The following is a 24,021-nucleotide window of genomic DNA, read 5'->3' on the forward strand; positions in this document are numbered from 1 at the left end:
TGCTATATACTACGTGGCTGTGCTATATACTACGTGGCTCCTATATACTACATGGATGTGTTATATACTACGTGGCTGCTATATATTACGTGGGCTGTGTTATATAGTACGTGGCTGTGTTATATACTACGTGGCTGTGCTATATACTATGTGGCTGGGTTATATACTACGTGGCTGCTATATATTACGTGGGCTGTTACATACTACGTGGCTGTGTTATATACTACGTGGCTGTGCTATATACTATGTGGCTGTCTGTGTTACGTGGGCTGTGCTATATACTATGTGGCTGCTATTTACATACATACATACATATTCTAGAATACCCAATGTGTTAGAATAGGGCCACCATCTAGTCTATAGATATATCTGTAGATATAATCATAGATAGGTGTTGTGAATTCAGCTTTTGGGCTCCCTCCGGTGGTTGTAGGTGGTAATGCAGTTGCCCCTGAGTTGCAGCCCTGGTCAGGTGTATCTGCTGATTGCAGATCTGACTGGGGTATTTAGGCGTGCAGGATTCATTAGTCCTTGCCAGTTGTCAATTGTTGTTGGGAGGTGTAGGACCTCTGCCTGGTTCCTCCTGCCTTTCTGCCAAATCAGCAAAGATAAGTGTCTGGTTCTTTTTCCCTGTGGCACATATGTTGTGTGCTTCACAGTTCAGTGCTATTCTTTGTGTTTTCTTGTCCAGCTTAGATTGTGTCAGTATTTTCTCAGTCTTGTTGGATTCTCTGGAGTGGCAGATATACATTCCATGTCTTTAGTTAGATTGTGGAACTTTTTGTATTATCTGCTGTGGATATTTTTGGAAGGGTTTTAATACTGACCGCCTAGTTATCTGTCCTATCCTTTCCTATTTAGCTAGAGTGGCCTCTTCTGCTAAATCCTGTTTTCTACCTGCGTGTGTCTATTCTTCTCCTACTCACAGTCATTATTTGTGGGGGCTGCCTATCCTTTGGGGGTCTGCTCTGAGGCAAGATAGCATTCCCATTTCCATCTATAGGGGTATTTAGTCCTCCGGCTGTGTCGAGGTGTCTAGGGAGTGTTAGGCACACCCCACGGCTACTTCTAGTTGCGGTGTTAGTTCAGGATTGCGGTCAGTACAGGTTCCACCGTCTCCAGAGAAAGTTTCATGCGGCTCCAAGGTCACCAGATCATAACAGATAGGCCGTTGTTGATTAATGAACATAAAGAAAAAAACGGGAAAAAAATTGGCGTGGGCTCCCGCGCAATTTTCTGCACCAGAGGGGGAAAGCCGATGGCCGGGGGCCAATATTTGTAGCCTGGGAAGGGGTTAATGCCCATGGCCCCTTTCCAGGCTATGAATATCAACACGCAGCTGTCTGTGTAACCTTTACTATTAAAATAGGGGGACCCCCCCAAAAAAATGACGTGGGGTCCCCCTATATTTTATAGCCAGAAAGGCTACGCAGACAGCTGTGGGCTGATATTCATAGCTTCATAGCCTAGAGAGGGGCCATGGATATTAGCCCCCCCCCCCGGCTACAAATACCAGTCCGCAGCCGCCCCAGAAATTGCGCATCTGTAAGATGTGCCAATTCTGGCACTTAGCCCCTCTCTTCCCACTCCCGTGTAGTGGTGGGATATAAGACGCCTATCCATTATTAATCCTAGAGTAGTGAAAGGGTTAAAAAAAAATACACAGCCAGAAAAAAGTATTTCATTATTCTTAATTTAACCATACTTACCGTACTTCAGCGCCTGCAAAAAACGTAAAATAATAAACCGTATACTCCCTGTCTGCCGTAGTCCAATTAATAACGAGTGTCCCATGACGATCTCCCCTATAGAACAGTGACATCGGGTGATGTCACTGCTCTATAGAACCTTCAGTGACACACTGACAGGAGACAATGGCTCCTGCAGTGCATCACTGAGAGGTTACCTTAGTTCACTGGTCTCACTTTAGGGCAAAAGCTGCGTGGGAACTTTCTCACACAGCAGTGCCAAAAGTGAGACTAGGGACTATTTTTTACAGTGGCGGAGGAATACAGTGCGGAAGGATATCTTCTTCCCCTCATTGTATTCCTGGAACTCCTAGAGTGCGATCACATCAGCTGATGCTGCTGCTCTCCACGGGAGATCGTCGTGGGACACTCGTGGATTTCTGCGGGAGGGAGAAATAGGGAGTATAGTGTTTGTTTGTTATTTTAATATTTTTTACAGGTGACACTGGCTTCGGGGAACAAAGTGACAAGTGATGGTGAGTATGTACTCTATGTTATATGTACTGTATGTCTGCATGTATGTATTGTATGTAATGTATGAATGTACTGTATGTATTGTATGTCTATATGTATGTATGTTGTATGTTCTGTTATATGTTGTATGTTCTGTCATATGTTGTATGTTCTGTCATATGTTATATGTTGTATGTTGTATGTACTGTCATATGTTGTATGTACTGTCATATGTTGTATGTTCTGTCATATGTTGTATGTACTGTCATATGTTGTATGTACTGTCATATGTTGTATGTACTGTCATATGTTATATGCTGTATGTACTGTCATATGTTGTATGTGTTATGTACTGTCATATGTTGTATGTTCTGTTGTATGTTCGTGTTTTTTGTTTTTTTTTTACATTCAACACATTGGCCGGATGATGGGACTACTACTGTCCCATCATTGGCTAATGTGTCAATCACTGTCACTGTAGCAGGCATACCCCGATGGGACTTGTAGTCCCATCGGACGATGCCTGCACGCGCACACACCCCCAAGGACCCCCCACAGCCCGGCACAGACCCCCGACAGCCCAACGCAGACCCCCCACAGCCCGGCATAAACCCCCCACAGCCCGACACAGTTCCCCCCCACAGCCCGGCACAGACCCCCCCACAGCCCCCCCACAGCCCAGCGCAGACACCCCACAGCCCGGCGCAGACCCCCCACAGCCCGCCGCAGACCCCCCACAGCCCGGCACAGACCCCCCACAAACCGCCGCAGCAGACCCCCCACAGCCCGGCACAGACCCCCCCCCCCACAGCCTGGCACAGACCCCCCACAGCCCGCCGCAGACCCCCCACAGCCCGGCACAGACCCCCCACAGCCCGGCGCAGACCCCCCACAGCCCGGCGCAGACCCCCCCACAGCCCGGCACAGACCCCCCACAGCCCGGCACAGACCCCCACAGCCCGCCGCAGACCCCCCACAGCCCGGCACAGACCCCCCACAGCCCGCCGCAGACCCACCACAGCCCGCAGCAGACCCCCCACAGCCCGCCGCAGACCCCCCACAGCTCGGCACAGACCCCCCCCACAGCCCGCCGCAGACCCCCACAGCCCAGCGCAGACCCCCAGCAGCCCCAAAGACCCTCGCGATCGCCGCACACAGACATCTTCCCCACACACACAGTCTCCGCCCACACACATTCTCCGCCCACACTCCGCCCATACACTCTTCCCCCCTCCTGATCTGCAGCATTTCTCCCAGCAAAACCGCAGATCATCTTTTTTAGATCTATGGTTTTGCTGCGGATGTGCCCGACTCAATGCAAGTCAATGGGTGCAGAAACCCTGCAGATCCGCAATTGATTTACAGTACAATGTAAATCAATGAGAAAATAAAAGCTGTGCTAATGGTGCGGAAAATCCGCTGCGGAAACGCTGTGGTTTAAAAGAAGTAGCATGTCACTTATTTTTTGCGAATCTGCAGCGTTTTTGTACCCATTCCATTATAGAAAACCGCAGGGGTAAAAAACCCAGCAAATCCACACAAAAAAACGCAGCAGAATGCACAAAAAAACGCTGCGGATCCGCACAAAAAACGTGACAAATCCGCAGCTGCGTTTTCTGCCAAGACATGCAGAATCCGCAGCAGAAATTCCTAAGGCTAATCCGCAACGTGTGCACATAGTCTTAGGGTATGTGCACACGCTGCTGATTTTGCTGCGGATCCGCAGCGTTTCTGCAGGTGCGGATCCGCAGCAGTTTCACATGAGTTTACAGTTCAATGTAAACCTATGGGAAACCGAAAACGCTGTGCACATGCTGCGGAAAAAAACGCGCGGGAACGCAGCGGTTTACAATTGGCAGCATGTCACTTCTTTGTGCGGAATCGCGGCGATTCTGCACACATAGGAATGCATTGATTTGCTTACTTCCCGCATGGGGCTATGCCCACGATGCGGGAAGTAAGCGGATAATGTGCAGATGGTACCCGGGGTGGACGAGAGGAGACTCTCCTCCAGGCCCTGGGAACCATATTTGTGTAAAAAAAATAATTAAAATAAAAAATAATGATATACTCACCTTCTGATGGCCCCTGAAGTCCTCCCGCCTCTCAGCGCTTCACGCGGCCGTCCGGTCTCAGGGTTGCTGTGCGAGCAGGACCTGCGATGACGTTGCGGTCACATGACCATGACGTCACGAAGGTCCTTCTTGCACAGCATCTTTGGAACCGGACTGCCGCGTGCAGCACCGAGGAGATCGGGACGTCGGAGGGTGAGTATAACAATTTTTTTAATTATTTTTAACATTAGATCTTTGCAGCATCAATAGTAAAACAAGTGCAGGAGTAAACCCGCAGCGGAAACCGCAAGACAAACCGCAATAAATCTGCAGGGATAACCGCAGCGGTTTTGCCCTGCAGATTTATCAAATCCGCTGTGGGAGAACCCGCAGAGGACCCTCCCTACGTGTGCACATAGCCTTAATGACATGCTCCTGCTTTTAACCCCCAGCGTTTTCAGTGCGGAGTTTTCCGCACCATTAGCACAGCATTTTTTTTGTCCATTGATTTACATTCATCACTTGCGGATCTGCAGCGTTTCTGCGCGGTAAACAGCGCTGCGGATGAGCAGGAAATCCGCAACGTGTGCACTTGGCCTAAAATGGTAAAAGGGTGTGGCTAGGGGTGTGGTTAAAGGCGTGGCCTGACATTTTGCAGCCACACTGTCCATTCTAACCATGTTTAACTTGGGAGATTTGCAAACAGAATGATGTTTGCACCAAGAAAAATAGGAGAGCGGAGCTGGCAGACGGTACACTATGCGCCATTTCTGAGCTTCTACGTGCGCCACTGCAGCAGCAACAATCACAGTGCCCGTGCTAGTGTGAATCACAGACCGGGCTGGGGAGCAGCAGCCACTGTAGAGCCCGCCCACTTTGTGACGTCACTCTCGTTCCCGGGTCAGCCTCGGATACGCTGACTTCCACTGGAAGGTACCTCCTCGGCTTCCGTAAGTGGCCACCACTTGGTAGCAATAGTGATCTCCTAAGCGGCGGAAGGAGAGGCAGCAGCTGCGCCGGAACTACTTTGACGTATCATTGTTTAATCGCAGTCATGTTTCTATAACGGGAGCGGCAGTGCTGTATCGGAAGAGGATGCGGCGGACACTGCTCAGCTGCCTGGAGTGCTACCGTAGTGCCGCTTCCGCCAGTGCTGTCCGGGCTCCTCCACTCCTCTGTGACTTCTGTCCGGTCATGACCCGTTTAGTAGTCCCAACCTCGCTGTAACCGGCGGAGCCGCACTAGAAGAGGGGGCCGCTCCGGAGGAGGTAGAGTGTGCGGTGGGAAGAGGCTGAGACCCGGCGTGTAAGAGGAGAGAGATGGCCAACCAGCCGGTGATACTGAATGTGTATGATATGGTGAGTACCGGGGCTCCTCCCAGGCTGCACCGAGCGTGAGATACGGTGGGTAATCGGGGCTTGTCCCAGCCTTCACCTCATCATGTATGTGTGTATAAATGATATGGTGAGTACCCGGGGCACATCCCGCCCTGCACCTGCTATGTGTGATATGGTGAGTACCCGGGCACATCCCACCCTGCACCTGCTATGTGTGTGTGATATGGTGAGTACCCGGGCACATCCCGCCCTGCACCTGCTGTGTGTGTGATATGGTGAGTACCCGGGGCACATCTCACCCTGCACCTGCTGTGTGTGATATGGTGAGTACCCGGGCACATCCCGCCCTGCACCTGCTGTGTGTGTGATATGGTGAGTACCCGGGCACATCCCACCCTGCACCTGCTATGTGTGTGTGATATGGTGAGTACCCGGGCACATCCCACCCTGCACCTGCTATGTGTGTGTGATATGGTGAGTACCCGGGCACATCCCACCCTGCACCTGCTATGTGTGTGTGATATGGTGAGTACCCGGGCACATCCCGCCCTGCACCTGCTGTGTGTGTGATATGGTGAGTACCCGGGCACATCCCACCCTGCACCTGCTATGTGTGTGTGATATGGTGAGTACCCGGGCACATCCCACCCTGCACCTGCTATGTGTGTGTGATATGGTGAGTACCCGGGCACATCCCGCCCTGCACCTGCTGTGTGTGTGATATGGTGAGTACCCGGGCACATCCCACCCTGCACCTGCTATGTGTGTGTGATATGGTGAGTACCCGGGCACATCCCACCCTGCACCTGCTATGTGTGTGTGATATGGTGAGTACCCGGGCACATCCCACCCTGCACCTGCTATGTGTGTGTGATATGGTGAGTACCCGGGCACATCCCGCCCTGCACCTGCTGTGTGTGTGATATGGTGAGTACCCGGGCACATCCCACCCTGCACCTGCTATGTGTGTGTGATATGGTGAGTACCCGGGCACATCCCACCCTGCACCTGCTATGTGTGTGTGATATGGTGAGTACCCGGGCACATCCCGCCCTGCACCTGCTGTGTGTGTGATATGGTGAGTACCCGGGCACATCCCACCCTGCACCTGCTATGTGTGTGTGATATGGTGAGTACCCGGGCACATCCCACCCTGCACCTGCTATGTGTGTGTGATATGGTGAGTACCCGGGCACATCTCACCCTGCACCTGCTGTGTGTGTGTGTGATATGGTGAGTACCCGGGGCACATCTCACCCTGCACCTGCTGTGTGTGTGATATGGTGAGTACCCGGGGTACATCCCACCCTGCACCTGCTGTGTGTGTGTGTGATATGGTGAGTACCCGGGCACATCTCACCCTGCACCTGCTGTGTGTGTGTGTGATATGGTGAGTACCCGGGGTACATCCCACCCTGCACCTGCTGTGTGTGTATAAATGATATGGTGAGTACCCGGGCACATCTCACCCTGCACCTGCTGTGTGTGTGTGTGATATGGTGAGTACCCGGGCACATCTCATCCTGCACCTGCTATGTGTGTGTGATATGATGAGTACCCGGGGCACATCTCCCCCTGCACCTGCTATGTGTGTGATATGGTGAGTACCCGGGGCACATCTCACCCTGCACCTGCTGTGTGTGTGTGTGTGTGATATGGTGAGTACCCGGGGCACATCTCCCCCTGCACCTGCTATGTGTGTGATATGGTGAGTACCCGGGGCACATCTCATCCTGCACCTGCTATGTGTGTGTGATATGGTGAGTACCCGGGGCACATCTCATCCTGCACGTGCTATGTGTGTGTGTGATATGGTGAGTACCCGGGGCACATCCCGCCCTGCACCTGCTATGTGTGTGAGATATGGTGAGTACCCGGGGCACATCCCGCCCTGCACCTGCTATGTGTGTGAGATATGGTGAGTACCCGGGGCACATCCCGCCCTGCACCTGCTATGTGTGTGAGATATGGTGAGTACCCGGGGCACATCCCGCCCTGCACCTGCTATGTGTGTGAGATATGGTGAGTACCCGGGGCACATCCCGCCCTGCACCTGCTATGTGTGTGTGATATGGTGAGTACCCGGGGCACATCCCGCCCTGCACCTGCTATGTGTGTGTGATATGGTGAGTACCCGGGGCACATCCCGCCCTGCACCTGCTATGTGTGTGAGATATGGTGAGTACCCGGGGCACATCCCGCCCTGCACCTGCTATGTGTGTGAGATATGGTGAGTACCCGGGGCACATCCCGCCCTGCACCTGCTATGTGTGTGTGATATGGTGAGTACCCGGGGCACATCTCACCCTGCACCTGCTGTGTGTGTGATATGGTGAGTACCCGGGGCACATCCTGCCCTGCACCTGCTGTGTGTGTGTGTGTGTGTGTTATGGTGAGTACCCGGGGCACATCTCATCCTGCACCTGCTATGTGTGTGTGATATGGTGAGTACCCGGGGCACATCTCACCCTGCACCTGCTATGTGTGTGTGATATGGTGAGTACCCGGGGCACATCTCACCCTGCACCTGCTATATGTGTGTGTGATATGGTGAGTACCCGGGGCACATCCCACCCTGCACCTGCTGTGTGTGATATGGTGAGTACCCGGGGCACATCTCGCCCTGCACCTGCTGTGTGTGTGATATGGTGAGTACCCGGGGCACATCTCACCCTGAACCTGCTGTGTGTGTGTGTGTGTGAGACATGGTGAGTACCCGGGGCACATCCCACCCTGCACCTGCTGTGTGTGATATGGTGAGTACCCGGGGCACATCCCACCCTTCACCTGCTGCGTGTGTGATATGGTGAGTACCCGGGGCACATCCCGCCCTGCACCTGCTATGTGTGTGATGTGGTGAGTACCCGGGGTACATCCCACCCTGCACCTGCTATGTGTGTGATATGATGAGTACCCGAGGCACATCTCGCCCTGCACCTGCTGTGTGTGTGATATGGTGAGTACCCGGGGCACATCTCGCCCTGCACCTGCTGTGTGTGTGTGTGTGTGTGTGTGTGTGTGATATGGTGAGTACCCGGGGCACATCTCACAGTGAACCTGCTGTGTGTGTGATATGGTGAGTACCCGGGGCACATCCCACCCTGCACCTGCTGTGTGTGTGATATGGTGAGTACCCGGGGCATATCTCGCCCTGCACCTGCTGTGTGTGTGATATGGTGAGTACCCGGGCTACATCCCACCCTGCACCTGCTGTGTGTGTGTGATATGGTGAGTACCCGGGGCACATCTCACCCTGCACCTGCTGTGTGTGTGTGATATGGTGAGTACCCGGGCACATCTCACCCGGCACCTGCTGTGTGTGTGATATGGTGAGTACCCGGGGTACATCCCACCCTGCACCTGCTGTGTGTGTATAAATGATATGGTGAGTACCCGGGCACATCTCACCCTGCACCTGCTGTGTGTGTGTGTGATATGGTGAGTACCCGGGGTACATCCCACCCTGCACCTGCTGTGTGTGTATAAATGATATGGTGAGTACCCGGGCACATCTCATCCTGCACCTGCTATGTGTGTGTGATATGATGAGTACCCGGGGCACATCTCCCCCTGCACCTGCTATGTGTGTGATATGGTGAGTACCCGGGGCACATCTCACCCTGCACCTGCTGTGTGTGTGTGTGTGATATGGTGAGTACCCGGGGCACATCTCCCCCTGCACCTGCTATGTGTGTGATATGGTGAGTACCCGGGGCACATCTCATCCTGCACCTGCTATGTGTGTGTGATATGGTGAGTACCCGGGGCACATCTCATCCTGCACGTGCTATGTGTGTGTGTGATATGGTGAGTACCCGGGGCACATCCCGCCCTGCACCTGCTATGTGTGTGAGATATGGTGAGTACCCGGGGCACATCCCGCCCTGCACCTGCTATGTGTGTGAGATATGGTGAGTACCCGGGGCACATCCCGCCCTGCACCTGCTATGTGTGTGTGATATGGTGAGTACCCGGGGCACATCCCGCCCTGCACCTGCTATGTGTGTGTGATATGGTGAGTACCCGGGGCACATCTCACCCTGCACCTGCTATGTGTGTGAGATATGGTGAGTACCCGGGGCACATCCCGCCCTGCACCTGCTGTGTGTGTGATATGGTGAGTACCCGGGCACATCCCACCCTGCACCTGCTATGTGTGTGTGATATGGTGAGTACCCGGGCACATCCCACCCTGCACCTGCTATGTGTGTGTGATATGGTGAGTACCCGGGCACATCTCACCCTGCACCTGCTGTGTGTGTGTGATATGGTGAGTACCCGGGGCACATCTCACCCTGCACCTGCTGTGTGTGTGATATGGTGAGTACCCGGGGTACATCCCACCCTGCACCTGCTGTGTGTGTGTGTGATATGGTGAGTACCCGGGCACATCTCACCCTGCACCTGCTGTGTGTGTGTGTGATATGGTGAGTACCCGGGGTACATCCCACCCTGCACCTGCTGTGTGTGTATAAATGATATGGTGAGTACCCGGGCACATCTCACCCTGCACCTGCTGTGTGTGTGTGTGATATGGTGAGTACCCGGGCACATCTCATCCTGCACCTGCTATGTGTGTGTGATATGATGAGTACCCGGGGCACATCTCCCCCTGCACCTGCTATGTGTGTGATATGGTGAGTACCCGGGGCACATCTCACCCTGCACCTGCTGTGTGTGTGTGTGTGTGTGTGTGATATGGTGAGTACCCGGGGCACATCTCCCCCTGCACCTGCTATGTGTGTGATATGGTGAGTACCCGGGGCACATCTCATCCTGCACCTGCTATGTGTGTGTGATATGGTGAGTACCCGGGGCACATCTCATCCTGCACGTGCTATGTGTGTGAGATATGGTGAGTACCCGGGGCACATCCCGCCCTGCACCTGCTATGTGTGTGAGATATGGTGAGTACCCGGGGCACATCCCGCCCTGCACCTGCTATGTGTGTGAGATATGGTGAGTACCCGGGGCACATCCCGCCCTGCACCTGCTATGTGTGTGAGATATGGTGAGTACCCGGGGCACATCCCGCCCTGCACCTGCTATGTGTGTGAGATATGGTGAGTACCCGGGGCACATCCCGCCCTGCACCTGCTATGTGTGTGTGATATGGTGAGTACCCGGGGCACATCCCGCCCTGCACCTGCTATGTGTGTGTGATATGGTGAGTACCCGGGGCACATCTCACCCTGCACCTGCTATGTGTGTGAGATATGGTGAGTACCCGGGGCACATCCCGCCCTGCACCTGCTATGTGTGTGTGATATGGTGAGTACCCGGGGCACATCTCACCCTGCACCTGCTGTGTGTGTGATATGGTGAGTATTCGGGGCACATCCTGCCCTGCACCTGCTGTGTGTGTGTGTGTGTGTTATGGTGAGTACCCGGGGCACATCTCATCCTGCACCTGCTATGTGTGTGTGATATGGTGAGTACCCGGGGCACATCTCACCCTGCACCTGCTATGTGTGTGTGATATGGTGAGTACCCGGGGCACATCTCACCCTGCACCTGCTATGTGTGTGTGATATGGTGAGTACCCGGGGCACATCCCACCCTGCACCTGCTGTGTGTGATATGGTGAGTACCCGGGGCACATCTCGCCCTGCACCTGCTGTGTGTGTGATATGGTGAGTACCCGGGGCACATCTCACCCTGAACCTGCTGTGTGTGTGTGTGTGTGAGACATGGTGAGTACCCGGGGCACATCCCACCCTGCACCTGCTGTGTGTGATATGGTGAGTACCCGGGGCACATCCCACCCTTCACCTGCTGCGTGTGTGATATGGTGAGTACCCGGGGCACATCTCGCCCTGCACCTGCTGTGTGTGTGATATGGTGAGTACCCGGGGCACATCTCACCCTGCACCTGCTATGTGTGTGTGATATGGTGAGTACCCAGGGCACATCCCACCCTGCACCTGCTGTGTGTAATATGGTGAGTACCCGGGGCACATCTCGCCCTGCACCTGCTGTGTGTGTGATATGGTGAGTACCCGGGGCACATCTCACCCTGAACCTGCTGTGTGTGTGTGTGTGAGACATGGTGAGTACCCGGGGCACATCCCACCCTGCACCTGCTGTGTGTGATATGGTGAGTACCCGGGGCACATCCCACCCTTCACCTGCTGCGTGTGTGATATGGTGAGTACCCGGGGCACATCCCGCCCTGCACCTGCTATGTGTGTGATATGGTGAGTACCCGGGGCACATCTCGCCCTGCACCTGCTGTGTGTGTGTGTGTGTGTGTGTGTGTGTGATATGGTGAGTACCCGGGGCACATCTCACAGTGAACCTGCTGTGTGTGTGATATGGTGAGTACCCGGGGCACATCCCACCCTGCACCTGCTGTGTGTGTGATATGGTGAGTACCCGGGGCATATCTCGCCCTGCACCTGCTGTGTGTGTGATATGGTGAGTACCCGGGGTACATCCCACCCTGCACCTGCTGTGTGTGTGTGATATGGTGAGTACCCGGGGCACATCTCACCCTGCACCTGCTGTGTGTGTGTGATATGGTGAGTACCCGGGGTACATCCCACCCTGCACCTGCTGTGTGTGTATAAATGATATGGTGAGTACCCGGGCACATCTCACCCTGCACCTGCTGTGTGTGTGTGTGTGTGATATGGTGAGTACCCGGGGTACATCCCACCCTGCACCTGCTGTGTGTGTATAAATGATATGGTGAGTACCCGGGCACATCTCACCCTGCACCTGCTGTGTGTGTGATATGGTGAGTACCCGGGGCACATCTCACCCTGCACCTGCTGTGTGTGTGTGTGTGTGTGATATGGTGAGTACCCGGGGCACATGTCACCCTGCACCTGCTGTGTGTGTGTGATATGGTGAGTACCCGGGGCATATCTCGCCCTGCACCTGCTGTGTGTGTTATATGGTGAGTACCCGGGGCACATCTCGCCCTGCACCTGCTGTGTGTGTGATATGATGAGTACCCGGGGCACATCTCGCCCTGCACCTGCTGTGTGTGTGATATGATGAGTACCCGGGGCACATCTCACCCTGAACCTGCTGTGTGTGTGTGATATGGTGAGTACCCGGGGCACATCTCACCCTGAACCTGCTGTGAGTCTATATATCTATGTACACTGACATTGGTGGTTCTCCATATATGCCGCACTGCATTAGTTCCCCCCCCCCCCCCCCTCCCCCATGTATTACATGGAAGCTATGGGGGAGGGTGTATTGTATCTATTGTTCTAATAATATGGTTCATTGTATTATCAGCCCTTGGTCTTTATTGTTTACAATGTATCATGTTTCCAACTACGTGTCCTATTTTACTTATTAGAATATTTTCTAGACAGGACACTATATAGGATGGAGACTCTGGTTGTGACTTCTGGCGTCCCCTTTTGTTTGTTGTGGTCACTGTCGTTATGAATGAACAGACAGAAGCTAAAGTGCTGATGCTGTGGATGGCTGATAGATCTGTCTGCTAGGTTTGGCTTTCAGTAAAGTGATTGCATTTTGTAAGTTGTCTGATTCCAAGAGTCGCCTCTTTACAAGAAACCCAGAGAACAAAAGAGAATGTGCAGTGTCTCCCTATGTAGTTATTATGCTGCTGAGAGCCAGTGCAAAGGCTTGGGCAGGAATTCCATTACAACATTGATTGCAGACATTGGAGGATTTAGTCCTTCCCAAACTCATTTCTGTCGTATTTCTGGAGTCCACCAATCACACTGACCGGGATTGTTGTTTGAATACAATGTCTCTGTTTTGCTTGCTGCTATTATCACTAGTAATGATCAGTCAATGATATCAGATCACACTGAGCTGACACACGGATCTGAGTGTCCTCAGCATAACTGCCCTGATTCTCTGGGATGAGAGACTGGATTTTTGTATGGTCAGGTTAAAAAAAAAAAAAAACATTTCCCATTTATACAATCCTGATGTACTCAAGAAACCCAACCCAAAGTGTTTGTAGTAAATACTTTAGGGTGTATGATTTTATTCGTGCATATAATTCGGACAGTATAACCATGTAACAAAAAAAGTTTTCTAGGTATAAATCTTGAGGTGTTCTTAAAAAAACTCTCTGAAGAGTTTGTAACACTTTTACACGTTCAGTATTATGTGATTTATTTATTTTTTTATTTTTTCCTTCAGTGTAACAGGAGTGGGTGATAAATCCAGAAGTGGTGACGTGTTCCTATTACACTTATCCTCTGATTGTTCCACTCCTGATTTTGGCTGACAGATGCTAAACCTGTGACCGTGACCTTAAACTAAAGGTACCTTCACACGAAACGACATTATAACGATATCGCTAGCAATCCGTGACGTTGCAGCGTTCTCGCTAGCGATATCGTTTCGTTTGACACGCAGCAGCGATCAGGATCCTGCTGTGATGTCGCTGGTCGCTGAATAAAGTCCAGAACTTTATTTGGTCGTCCGATCGCTGTGTATCGTTGTGTTTGAAAGCAAAAGCAACGATACCAGCGATATTTTACACTGGTAACCAGGGTAAACATCGGGTTACTAAGCGCAGGGCCGCGCTTAGTTACCCGATGTTTACCCTGGTTACTAGCGTAAAATGTAAAAAAAACAAACAGCACATACTCACATTGCGTCCCCTGCAGTCTGCTTCCTCCTCTGACTCAGCGCCGCAAAGTGAAAGTGAAAGCAGCACAGCGGTGACGTCACCGCTCTGCTCTCACTGTACGGCGCTCAGTCAGTCAGGAAGTGGACGCAGGGGGACGTGAATGTAAGTATGTGCTGTTTGGTTTTTTTAGATTTTACGCTGGTAACCAGGGTAAACATCGGGTTACTAAGCGCGGCCCTGCGCTTAGTTACCCGATGTTTACCCTGGTTACCCGGGGGCCTCGGCATAGTTGATCGCTGGAGAGCGGTCTGTGTGACAGCTCTCCAGCGACCAAACAGCGACGCTGCAGCGATCGACATCGTTGTCGCTATCGCTGCAGCGTCGCTTCGTGTGAAGGTACCTTTAGACTACATGGTGACTTGTGTTGCGTGACAGCAATTTTTCAGACAATGTGTGCTGTTTGTAGTTGAAGCAAAATCGCGGTCCAATTCAGTAATATGCCATAAATATGCATCATAATGGGAAAACCATATAGGAATGGGGTCCGGAATATATTGATCTCATATGTGCACCTATGTATAATAGAAAAGGTCTGTTTTAGGCTGGCGTCACACTGGCGAGTTTTACGGACGTATGAGCGCAGAAAATACACTCGTAAAATATGCATAACACACGGCCCAATGATTCTCTATGGCCCAGCTCCTATCAGCCGTATTTTACTGATCCATATTATACGGTCTTCTACGGCCGTACAAAATCGCAGCAGGCTGCGTTTGTCACCGTAATGCGCAAAAAAATCGCCAATGAAAGTCTATGGGGCGAGAAAAATACGGATTCCACACGGACCAGCAGTGTGACTTGCGAGAAATACGCAGCGGTGTTCTATAGAAAAGCCGGTAATTCAATTGCCGGCTTTTCATTTCTCCTTCACAAACCCGACATGATATGAGACATGGTTTACATACAGTAAACCATCTCATATCCCTTTTTTTTCTTTTTGCATATTCCACACTACTAATGTTAGTAGTGTGTGCAAAATTTGGGCGCTGTAGCTTGTAAAATAAAGATTTAAATGGCTGAAAAAATTGGCGTGGGCTCCCGCGCAATTTTCTCCGCCAGAGCGGTAAAGCCAGTGACTGAGGGCAGATATTAATAGCCTAGAGAGGGTCCATGGTTATTGGCCCCCCTGGCTACAAACATCTGCCCCCAGCCACCCCAGAAAAGGCGCATCTGGAAGAAAAAAAACGGACCGTATTTACATACGCTGAGTGTGACGCCGGCCTTAGGGGGTGATGTGTACAATGGGTGATGAAAGGACAGTATGTGCAAGACTGCAGTGGTCCCAAGAGGATGACGGCTGCTGTCTGTGGGATATGTGCACGTACAGGCGCAAAGATAGTACCACTGAGACGTCGCATTTTCCTATCGCCACGACGGCACCCTACGAGAGAGGGGATCCGCCCACCATCTTGGACAGGAACCTACAGGATTTAAAGGGTCGGTCCCCCTCACCACTCCAGTTTGGGTTCCTGTCCTAGATGGGAACAGACAGGTGCTGAAGCACGAAGCTTTTACCCAGCTCCATGAGCCTCTTTGCAGTGTCTGCGGGAACGACAGAGACTGGGATGCTGGAAGCAGCGTCGGGGGGTGTCCTGCTTGCAGACCTCTCCTCGTCTGGCCATGTGGAGACCGTGTCCCAGGGGTCGGGCAGAGCCGCCCTGGGTTGCGTGAGCGTGGCGCCGGCTCGGCGTCTCATCAGCGCTGGAGACCCGGAAGTAGTTGATACACTTCCGGTGGAGGAGGCGCGGCTGCAGCTATTAAACAGCGGTGGCTGTGGAATGAGTGTGCGGCAACATGTCCTCAGTAGGGGACGCAGAGCACCTTCAGGTGGAGGTGCCTGAACAGCGCAGCAAGAGCGGTAGCCGCTCAAGGAGTAGCAGCAGTGTGGTACGGGGGCAACAGCGTGCGAGCGCCCCAGCGTCACGTGTGGATTTACCTCCTCCGAAACCGGTACCTTTGGGGTCAGCCTTTGGTGAGTGTTAAAGTTACACCTAGTGCTGATATGGCCCGTTTTTTTCTTGTGCTGCTTTGTAGGTCAAAAAGACATCAAAATCTAAACATAAGCAGTGTGCATTATGCACAGTACCCTTGCCTGATAGCTATAATAAAAGGCTTTGCCAGGCTTGTATTTGTCAGACCTTAGAAAAATTACCCAAATAAAAGGACCAACAAATGAATATGGTGTACCGCCAAAAGATAATATAAACCCGAAAAAAGGGGAAGTACAAACCAACTATTTAAAATATAAAATATTTTATTAATGCATGTTAAAAGACAAAAAATGATGGAATGTGTACGATACTTAAATACAAAGGGACAAGGCAAAGTAAGCCAAAACAATCCAAAAGTTAATCATATACAAATCCGAGGACCGGGTTGTACCTTATGTATGCTAAATATACCAGCAGATGTCAGTAGACCTCACATAAACATATTATATTAGTTATACCTATGCCAAGGTTGAAAATAGTTGTATAGTGGTAAAGTATGCCACAACAATTAAGCTATACCACAAGGAGGTGTAAATATATCCTCCATTATAATGGATACGTATCCTATATCACTGCATGTGCAGATTTAGGAGTCATATAGACCTGGTGCAAAGACAAACAAAGGGAGGCATAGGAACCACTAGTGAGGCAAAGCATAAATACCTGCTAGTATAAGGATTGTGATGGGCAGGAAAACCCCGACGCGCGTTTCGCAACGTAGCTTCTTCCTGGGGGCTGTGGTAATGTGGGGAGCATAGTACGGACCTTATATGTGCGGCGGTTGTCATGGCGCTGGCGTCCATCGTGCTCAGAGCAGGAAGCGGTAGGTCCGGCGTCCCACGTCACCAAGTCCCGCCCCCCTCCGAGGCGTCAGAGGTGGGGAACGAGGAGACGTGGAGGGACACGTTACCACGGCAACCCGCAATGGCCGAAGGGCGCAAGCGCACCACGCTGCAACTAAGGATATATCAGAAAAGTGATGAACTTAATGATAGAACATAAACTAAAGACAATGGGAACATGACATGTGGCAAATAGATGTATAGGCGGTAGTAAGGACTGAAAACATTAAATAAAAATGAAAATACAAACAGGAGAACAATTAACTACATGATACATTGCTGTGCAAACTTAGCAGCAAAAGAGTGCCATAATGACAGTAAGTATGCATAATAAATAGATAAATAGATACATACATATTTGATAAATTACTAGAATCAATAAATACAAAAAATTTTACAGGAAAAACACAGTGATGTATACAAGTAAAAATCAATTTACCAGAGTGCCAAGAATAAAACATACAAAATAAGGACTGGAGAGTAAAGACAAACCAGTCAAACATATGTGAAACATGAGAACATAAAAATTAAAGACGATGCAGTCCATAAAGTGCGTTCAGTGAAGTCTGGACGAGGCATCACGTGCAGGAAAGGGAAAAAGGTAAGTAGCAGCATCCGGTCACATCTTAATCACATGTCATGAGTACAATATGCTATAAAAGAAAAGACAACAAACAATGTTAGCCACACAAATAGGATATAAAACAACAAGTTAAAAATTGATGCGCCACATGCGTAAGTATGCATGCACACATACAATAGATTAAAATAAACAAGTTAAAAAATGAAGCACTACGTAATTACTCAAATAGTATCATATTCAAAGGAAAGGAGCGAAGCTCATAACCTCATTTAGGCCTCCTGGTTGAAGTGACCCTATCCTTGAGATCCACTTGGTCTCAAGTTGAGCCAGTCTGGTTTTGAAATTTCCACCTCTAGAATCTTTCAGTATCCTGTCGATGCCAATTACCCTCAATACACTGGGATCACAGTTGTGGGTAGACTTAAAATGCAGTGGTATTGGCTTTAACAGAGTCAGATCAGTCACCCCACACGCTTTAGTTATGTCCAGGACGTGTTCCCTAGTCCTGATTCTCAGTTGTCTGGAAGTCATGCCTATATAAATGAGATGACATGGGCAAGTGGCATAATAGACTACACAGTCTGTAGCACATGTGATGTTATGGGTGATCCGGAAGATCTTACCCTGTGTATCCCTGAATTCCATGGCCCTGTCCATATTCCTACAGGCCAGACATTTCTTACAGGGGAAGAAGCCCCAGTTAGGTCCACGAGAGTTAAAAATATTGCGTGCAGTGGTGCCCCTATATTGGCTATGAACCAGCAAATCCTTCAGGTTCCGTGATCTCCTGTATGTGATCATTGGTGTTGCAGGGATATTCTTTGCCAGGACAGGGTCACTCATGATAATAGGCCAAAACTTGGCAAGCGCCTGTCTCATGGGTTTCCATTTATCGTTGTAATCAGAGATGAATCTCACCACTGGTGGCCCATTCGTCGGACTTTTTGGTTTCCGTTTTAATAATTCACATCTTGACTTCTTCCTAGCTTTAGACCAGCCCTGATGGATAGTTCGATTCGAGTATCCCCTCTGAGAAAAACGTTGGGCCAGTTCCAGAGACTGAGTTTCAAATGAAGTCTCAGTAGAACAAATCCTCCTGTATCTCAGGAACTGCCCATACGGAATACTATCCTTCAAAGGTCTTGGATGTGATGAGTGGGCGTGTAATACTGAGTTCACAGAGGTCTCCTTTCTGAATATTTCAGTGTGTAGAAATCCATCTTCACCCTTGAAAATTTTAGTATCCAAAAAGTCAATACACGTTTGACTGTATTTGTAAGTCAATTTTATATTTAGTGTATTGTTGTTCAGCAATTGAATAAAGGAAGTTAAATCAGCCTCTGAGCCCTGCCAGATGACAAAAATGTCATCTATAAAACGTACCCAGGTACACACCTTCTCAATCAAAGGGATGGTATCAGTAAGGAAGATCGTACGCTCCCATGACCAGTGGTGAGATTCATCTCTGATTACAACGATAAATGGAAACCCATGAGACAGGCGCTTGCCAAGTTTTGGCCTATTATCATGAGTGACCCTGTCCTGGCAAAGAATATCCCTGCAACACCAATGATCACATACAGGAGATCACGGAACCTGAAGGATTTGCTGGTTCATAGCCAATATAGGGGCACCACTGCACGCAATATTTTTAACTCTCGTGGACCTAACTGGGGCTTCTTCCCCTGTAAGAAATGTCTGGCCTGTAGGAATATGGACAGGGCCATGGAATTCAGGGATACACAGGGTAAGATCTTCCGGATCACCCATAACATCACATGTGCTACAGACTGTGTAGTCTATTATGCCACTTGCCCATGTCATCTCATTTATATAGGCATGACTTCCAGACAACTGAGAATCAGGACTAGGGAACACGTCCTGGACATAACTAAAGCGTGTGGGGTGACTGATCTGACTCTGTTAAAGCCAATACCACGGCATTTTAAGTCTACCCACAACTGTGATCCCAGTGTATTGAGGGTAATTGGCATCGACAGGATACTGAAAGATTCTAGAGGTGGAAATTTCAAAACCAGACTGGCTCAACTTGAGACCAAGTGGATCTCAAGGATAGGGTCACTTCAACCAGGAGGCCTAAATGAGGTTATGAGCTTCGCTCCTTTCCTTTGAATATGATACTATTTGAGTAATTACGTAGTGCTTCATTTTTTAACTTGTTTATTTTAATCTATTGTATGTGTGCATGCATACTTACGCATGTGGCGCATCAATTTTTAACTTGTTGTTTTATATCCTATTTGTGTGGCTAACATTGTTTGTTGTCTTTTCTTTTATAGCATATTGTACTCATGACATGTGATTAAGATGTGACCGGATGCTGCTACTTACCTTTTTCCCTTTCCTGCACGTGATGCCTCGTCCAGACTTCACTGAACGCACTTTATGGACTGCATCGTCTTTAATTTTTATGTTCTCATGTTTCACATATGTTTGACTGGTTTGTCTTTACTCTCCAGTCCTTATTTTGTATGTGTTATTCTTGGCACTCTGGTAAATTGATTTTTACTTGTATACATCACTGTGTTTTTCCTGTAAAATTTTTTGTATTTATTGATTCTAGTAATTTATCAAATATGTATGTATCTATTTATCTATTTATTATGCATACTTACTGTCATTATGGCACTCTTTTGCTGCTAAGTTTGCACAGCAATGTATCATGTAGTTAATTGTTCTCCTGTTTGTATTTTCATTTTTATTTAATGTTTTCAGTCCTTACTACCGCCTAAACATCTATTTGCCACATGTCATGTTCCCATTGTCTTTAGTTTATGTTCTATCATTAAGTTCATCACTTTTCTGATATATCCTTAGTTGCAGCGTGGTGCGCTTGCGCCCTTCGGCCATTGCGGGTTGCCGTGGTAACGTGTCCCTCCGCGTCTCCTCGTTCCCCACCTCTCTGACGCCTCGGAGGGGGGCGGGACTTGGTGACGTGGGACGCCGGACCTACCGCTTCCTGCTCTGAGCACGATGGACGCCAGCGCCATGACAACCGCCGCACATATAAGGTCCGTACTATGCTCCCCACATTACCACAGCCCCCAGGAAGAAGCTACGTTGCGAAACGCGCGTCGGGGTTTTCCTGCCCATCACAATCCTTATACTAGCAGGTATTTATGCTTTGCCTCACTAGTGGTTCCTATGCCTCCCTTTGTTTGTCTTTGCACCAGGTCTATATGACTCCTAAATCTGCACATGCAGTGATATAGGATACGTATCCATTATAATGGAGGATATATTTACACCTCCTTGTGGTATAGCTTAATTGTTGTGGCATACTTTACCACTATACAACTATTTTCAACCTTGGCATAGGTATAACTAATATAATATGTTTATGTGAGGTCTACTGACATCTGCTGGTATATTTAGCATACATAAGGTACAACCCGGTCCTCGGATTTGTATATGATTAACTTTTGGATTGTTTTGGCTTACTTTGCCTTGTCCCTTTGTATTTAAGTATCGTACACATTCCATCATTTTTTGTCTTTTAACATGCATTAATAAAATATTTTATATTTTAAATAGTTGGTTTGTACTTCCCCTTTTTTCGGGTTTATAGACCTTAGAGGAAGCGGCTCCCCTTCGTTCATCAGACCTCAGGGCGGTCATCAGGGAAGAAATAAATTATTCCCTTAAAGGCAGTCGCCATGAGAGGTCTATGAGGGACTTATCACCTGGATCTAGCCCGTCTTTACAGGAGGGCGAATGTTCAGGCTCCTCATCACCATCCTCCTAGGATGAAGAGGGAAGGCCATGGTTTTTCGTTGGATAATATGGATGTATTGGTTAAGGTGGTTCGCACAACCATGGGGGTTGCGGAGAACAAGGAGCCAAGATCCACTCAGGATATAATGTTTGCGGGCTTGTGTCAGAAGAATCGTAGGTCATTTCCGGTAGTATACACAGTTAAGGACCTTATTAAGCGTGAATGGGATAAGCAGGACAAAGGTTTTTTCCCGTCTCCCATGACAGCACACCTGAGAGAGAGAGAGAGGGATCCGCCCAGTCAGGACAGGAAACCTACTGAAATAAAAGGGCGGTACCTCTCCCTCGCTTCAGTTGGGTTTCCTGTCCTGATGGAAACCCTTGTGCTGAATCACGGCGGTTTTGATAGAAGATCCACTTGCCCGCTCCTGTCCCAGCACTGGAAGCACAGGCAAGGGGCGCCTGTATGTCGGCCTTCAGGAGACGGTAGCGCCGTTCGCAGATCCCGTGGGGCTCTTGTGCACGTGCGGGCGTCGGTCCAGCACAGTCCGGACTCTTGGGGCCGTTCTGTGTCTGCCACGCCACTGTCTCCCCCTCGCTGGGCGACTTCCGGGTGCGCGGCTGACGTTGCGCGCAAGGTACGCTGGGAATGGGCGTGCCTGCGTGACGTCAGACCGGCGCGCCGGATCTAAGATGGCGGCGCCCATGGAACGAACGCCGGAGAGATTGCAGAACCAGAAAACAAGCTGGTCAAAATTCAAAATCTTGTAGAGGCAGCAATTCAACACCCTGTAATGACATTGAGGAAGGCAATGTCCTTGTTGGGTTCTCTGACGTCCTGTATACCCGCAGTAAGATGGGCTCCGTTCTATCTAAGACTGTTGCAGTGGGAAGTCCTGTCTGCACAAAAATGGTTAAAAGGGCATTTAGAGGGGAAGCTACGTCTTTCATTGGAGGTATCAGATTCCCTAAAATGGTGGGGAAAAGACCTTGGTTCTCCCTCCTGAGACAAATGTCTATAACCATTCCATGGATTCTACCAGAGATTCCGGACCTGCTTACCCAGGGCCCAATATGCCACTTTCAAGTGAAGGGCTTCCATCTTGCAGCCTGGAATTTGAGAGGGCATTACTGAGTAGGCGGGGGTTTTTACCAGGGCTAGTCTCCACCTTGTTAAAAAGTAGAAAACCAGTAACATCGAGAATTTATGGTAGAACATGGAAAAAGTTTCTGGATTTTTCAGGGCAACCTTTGGGGGATGAGGCTCCTGTGGGTACTATTTTAGAATTTTTACAAGCGGGTTTACAACTGGGGTTGGCAACTAATACACTTAAGGTTCAGGTGTCGGCATAAGGAGCCTTATATAATTGCAATCTTGCCTCCAATAGGTGGGTGTCCCGCTTTATTAAATCCTGTAGTAGGTCTAGACCAGTGGTAATTCAGAGAGTTCCCCCGTGGGATTTAAATCTGGTGTTAGATGCCCTAACCAAAGGTCCATTTGAACCCTTGCAGGAATCATCGATAAAGATACTCACTCTTAAAACGGTGCTTCTGGTAGCATTAACATCAGCCCGTAGAGTGAGTGACTTGCAGGCCCTGTCTGTCTCCCCTCCTTACACGCAAATTTTTGATGACAGAGTAGTACTCAGACCAGATCCGGCATACCTTCCGAAAGTTGTACTTAAATTCCATAGAAGTCAAGAGATTGTGTTACCCTCTTTTTGTAATAATCCTAAGAACCCAGGGGAGGCGAAGTTTCATACACTGGATGTAAGGAGAACTATTTTGCATTACATATCCTTGACTAGTCAGTGGAGGAAGGATCAATCCCTATTTGTAGCCTTCCAGGGTAGTAGAAAGGGATATGGGGTATCCAAGGGTACTATTGCCAGGTGGATTAGGGAGGCTATTTCCTTATCCTATGCTTCAATGGCATCAAGGCTCACTCCACCAGAGCTGTGGCTACTTCCTGGGCAGAAAAAGCAGAGGTATAGATAGATCAAATTTGTAAGGCCGTTACCTGGTCCTCTCCGTCTACCTTCTTTAGACACTACCGGCTAGATCTATCCTCCTCGACTGACCTTACCTTTGGTAGAAGGGTGCTACAATCGGTGGTCCCTCCCTAAGGTGGTTCTTTCTCCAAAAATCTCTCAGGTGTGCTGTCATGGGAGACGGGAAAACACCAAGGTTACTTACCGGTAGCCGGTTTTTCCGGAGCCCATGACAGCACCTGTATATTCCCTCCCTTCTTTTTTCACCCTTTGGTGTGCACTTTTTAGCTGGGTGTGTTTTGTTATAATTATGATGTGGTGTTGGATTACCATGTACTAACCAAGGGGGCCTCTCATGCTCTGAAAACCAACTGAAGCGAGGGAGAGGTACCGCCCTTTTATTTCAGTAGGTTTCCTGTCCTGACTGGGCGGATCCCTCTCTCTCTCTCTCAGGTGTGCTGTCATGGGCTCCGGAAAAACCGGCTACCGGTAAGTAACCTTGGTGTTTTGCCGTCATCTGCAAAGAGAAGATATCCCTTTTGGTGATAAGGATTTAGCTGAGTGGGTGGAGGTCCCTAAAGTGGACGCAAACGTGGCTTCTACATCTAAGTCAGGTACTTTACCACTAGAGGATGTAGGTCTTCTAAAGGATCCG

The 24,021-nt window shown here is 49.8% G+C and overlaps 1 protein-coding gene across 2 annotated transcripts in view; it reads left to right on the forward strand.

The window, feature by feature from the left end:
* The first annotated feature begins 5,164 nt into the window (after positions 1-5,164).
* Positions 5,165-24,021, forward strand: part of DESI2 (desumoylating isopeptidase 2) — a 65,602-nt gene continuing 46,745 nt past the window's right edge. Inside the window, exons 1-2 of one of the 2 annotated variants that reach the window (XM_077283155.1) lie at positions 5,165-5,205; positions 5,308-5,613. In XM_077283155.1, coding sequence (XP_077139270.1) covers positions 5,575-5,613 — 39 coding nt within the window. In that variant the 5' untranslated portion in view covers positions 5,165-5,205; positions 5,308-5,574. The other variant, XM_077283154.1, reaches the window with a different exon arrangement.

Source organism: Ranitomeya variabilis, chromosome 2, assembly GCF_051348905.1.
Source record: "Ranitomeya variabilis isolate aRanVar5 chromosome 2, aRanVar5.hap1, whole genome shotgun sequence".
Taxonomy (NCBI): domain Eukaryota; kingdom Metazoa; phylum Chordata; class Amphibia; order Anura; family Dendrobatidae; genus Ranitomeya; species Ranitomeya variabilis.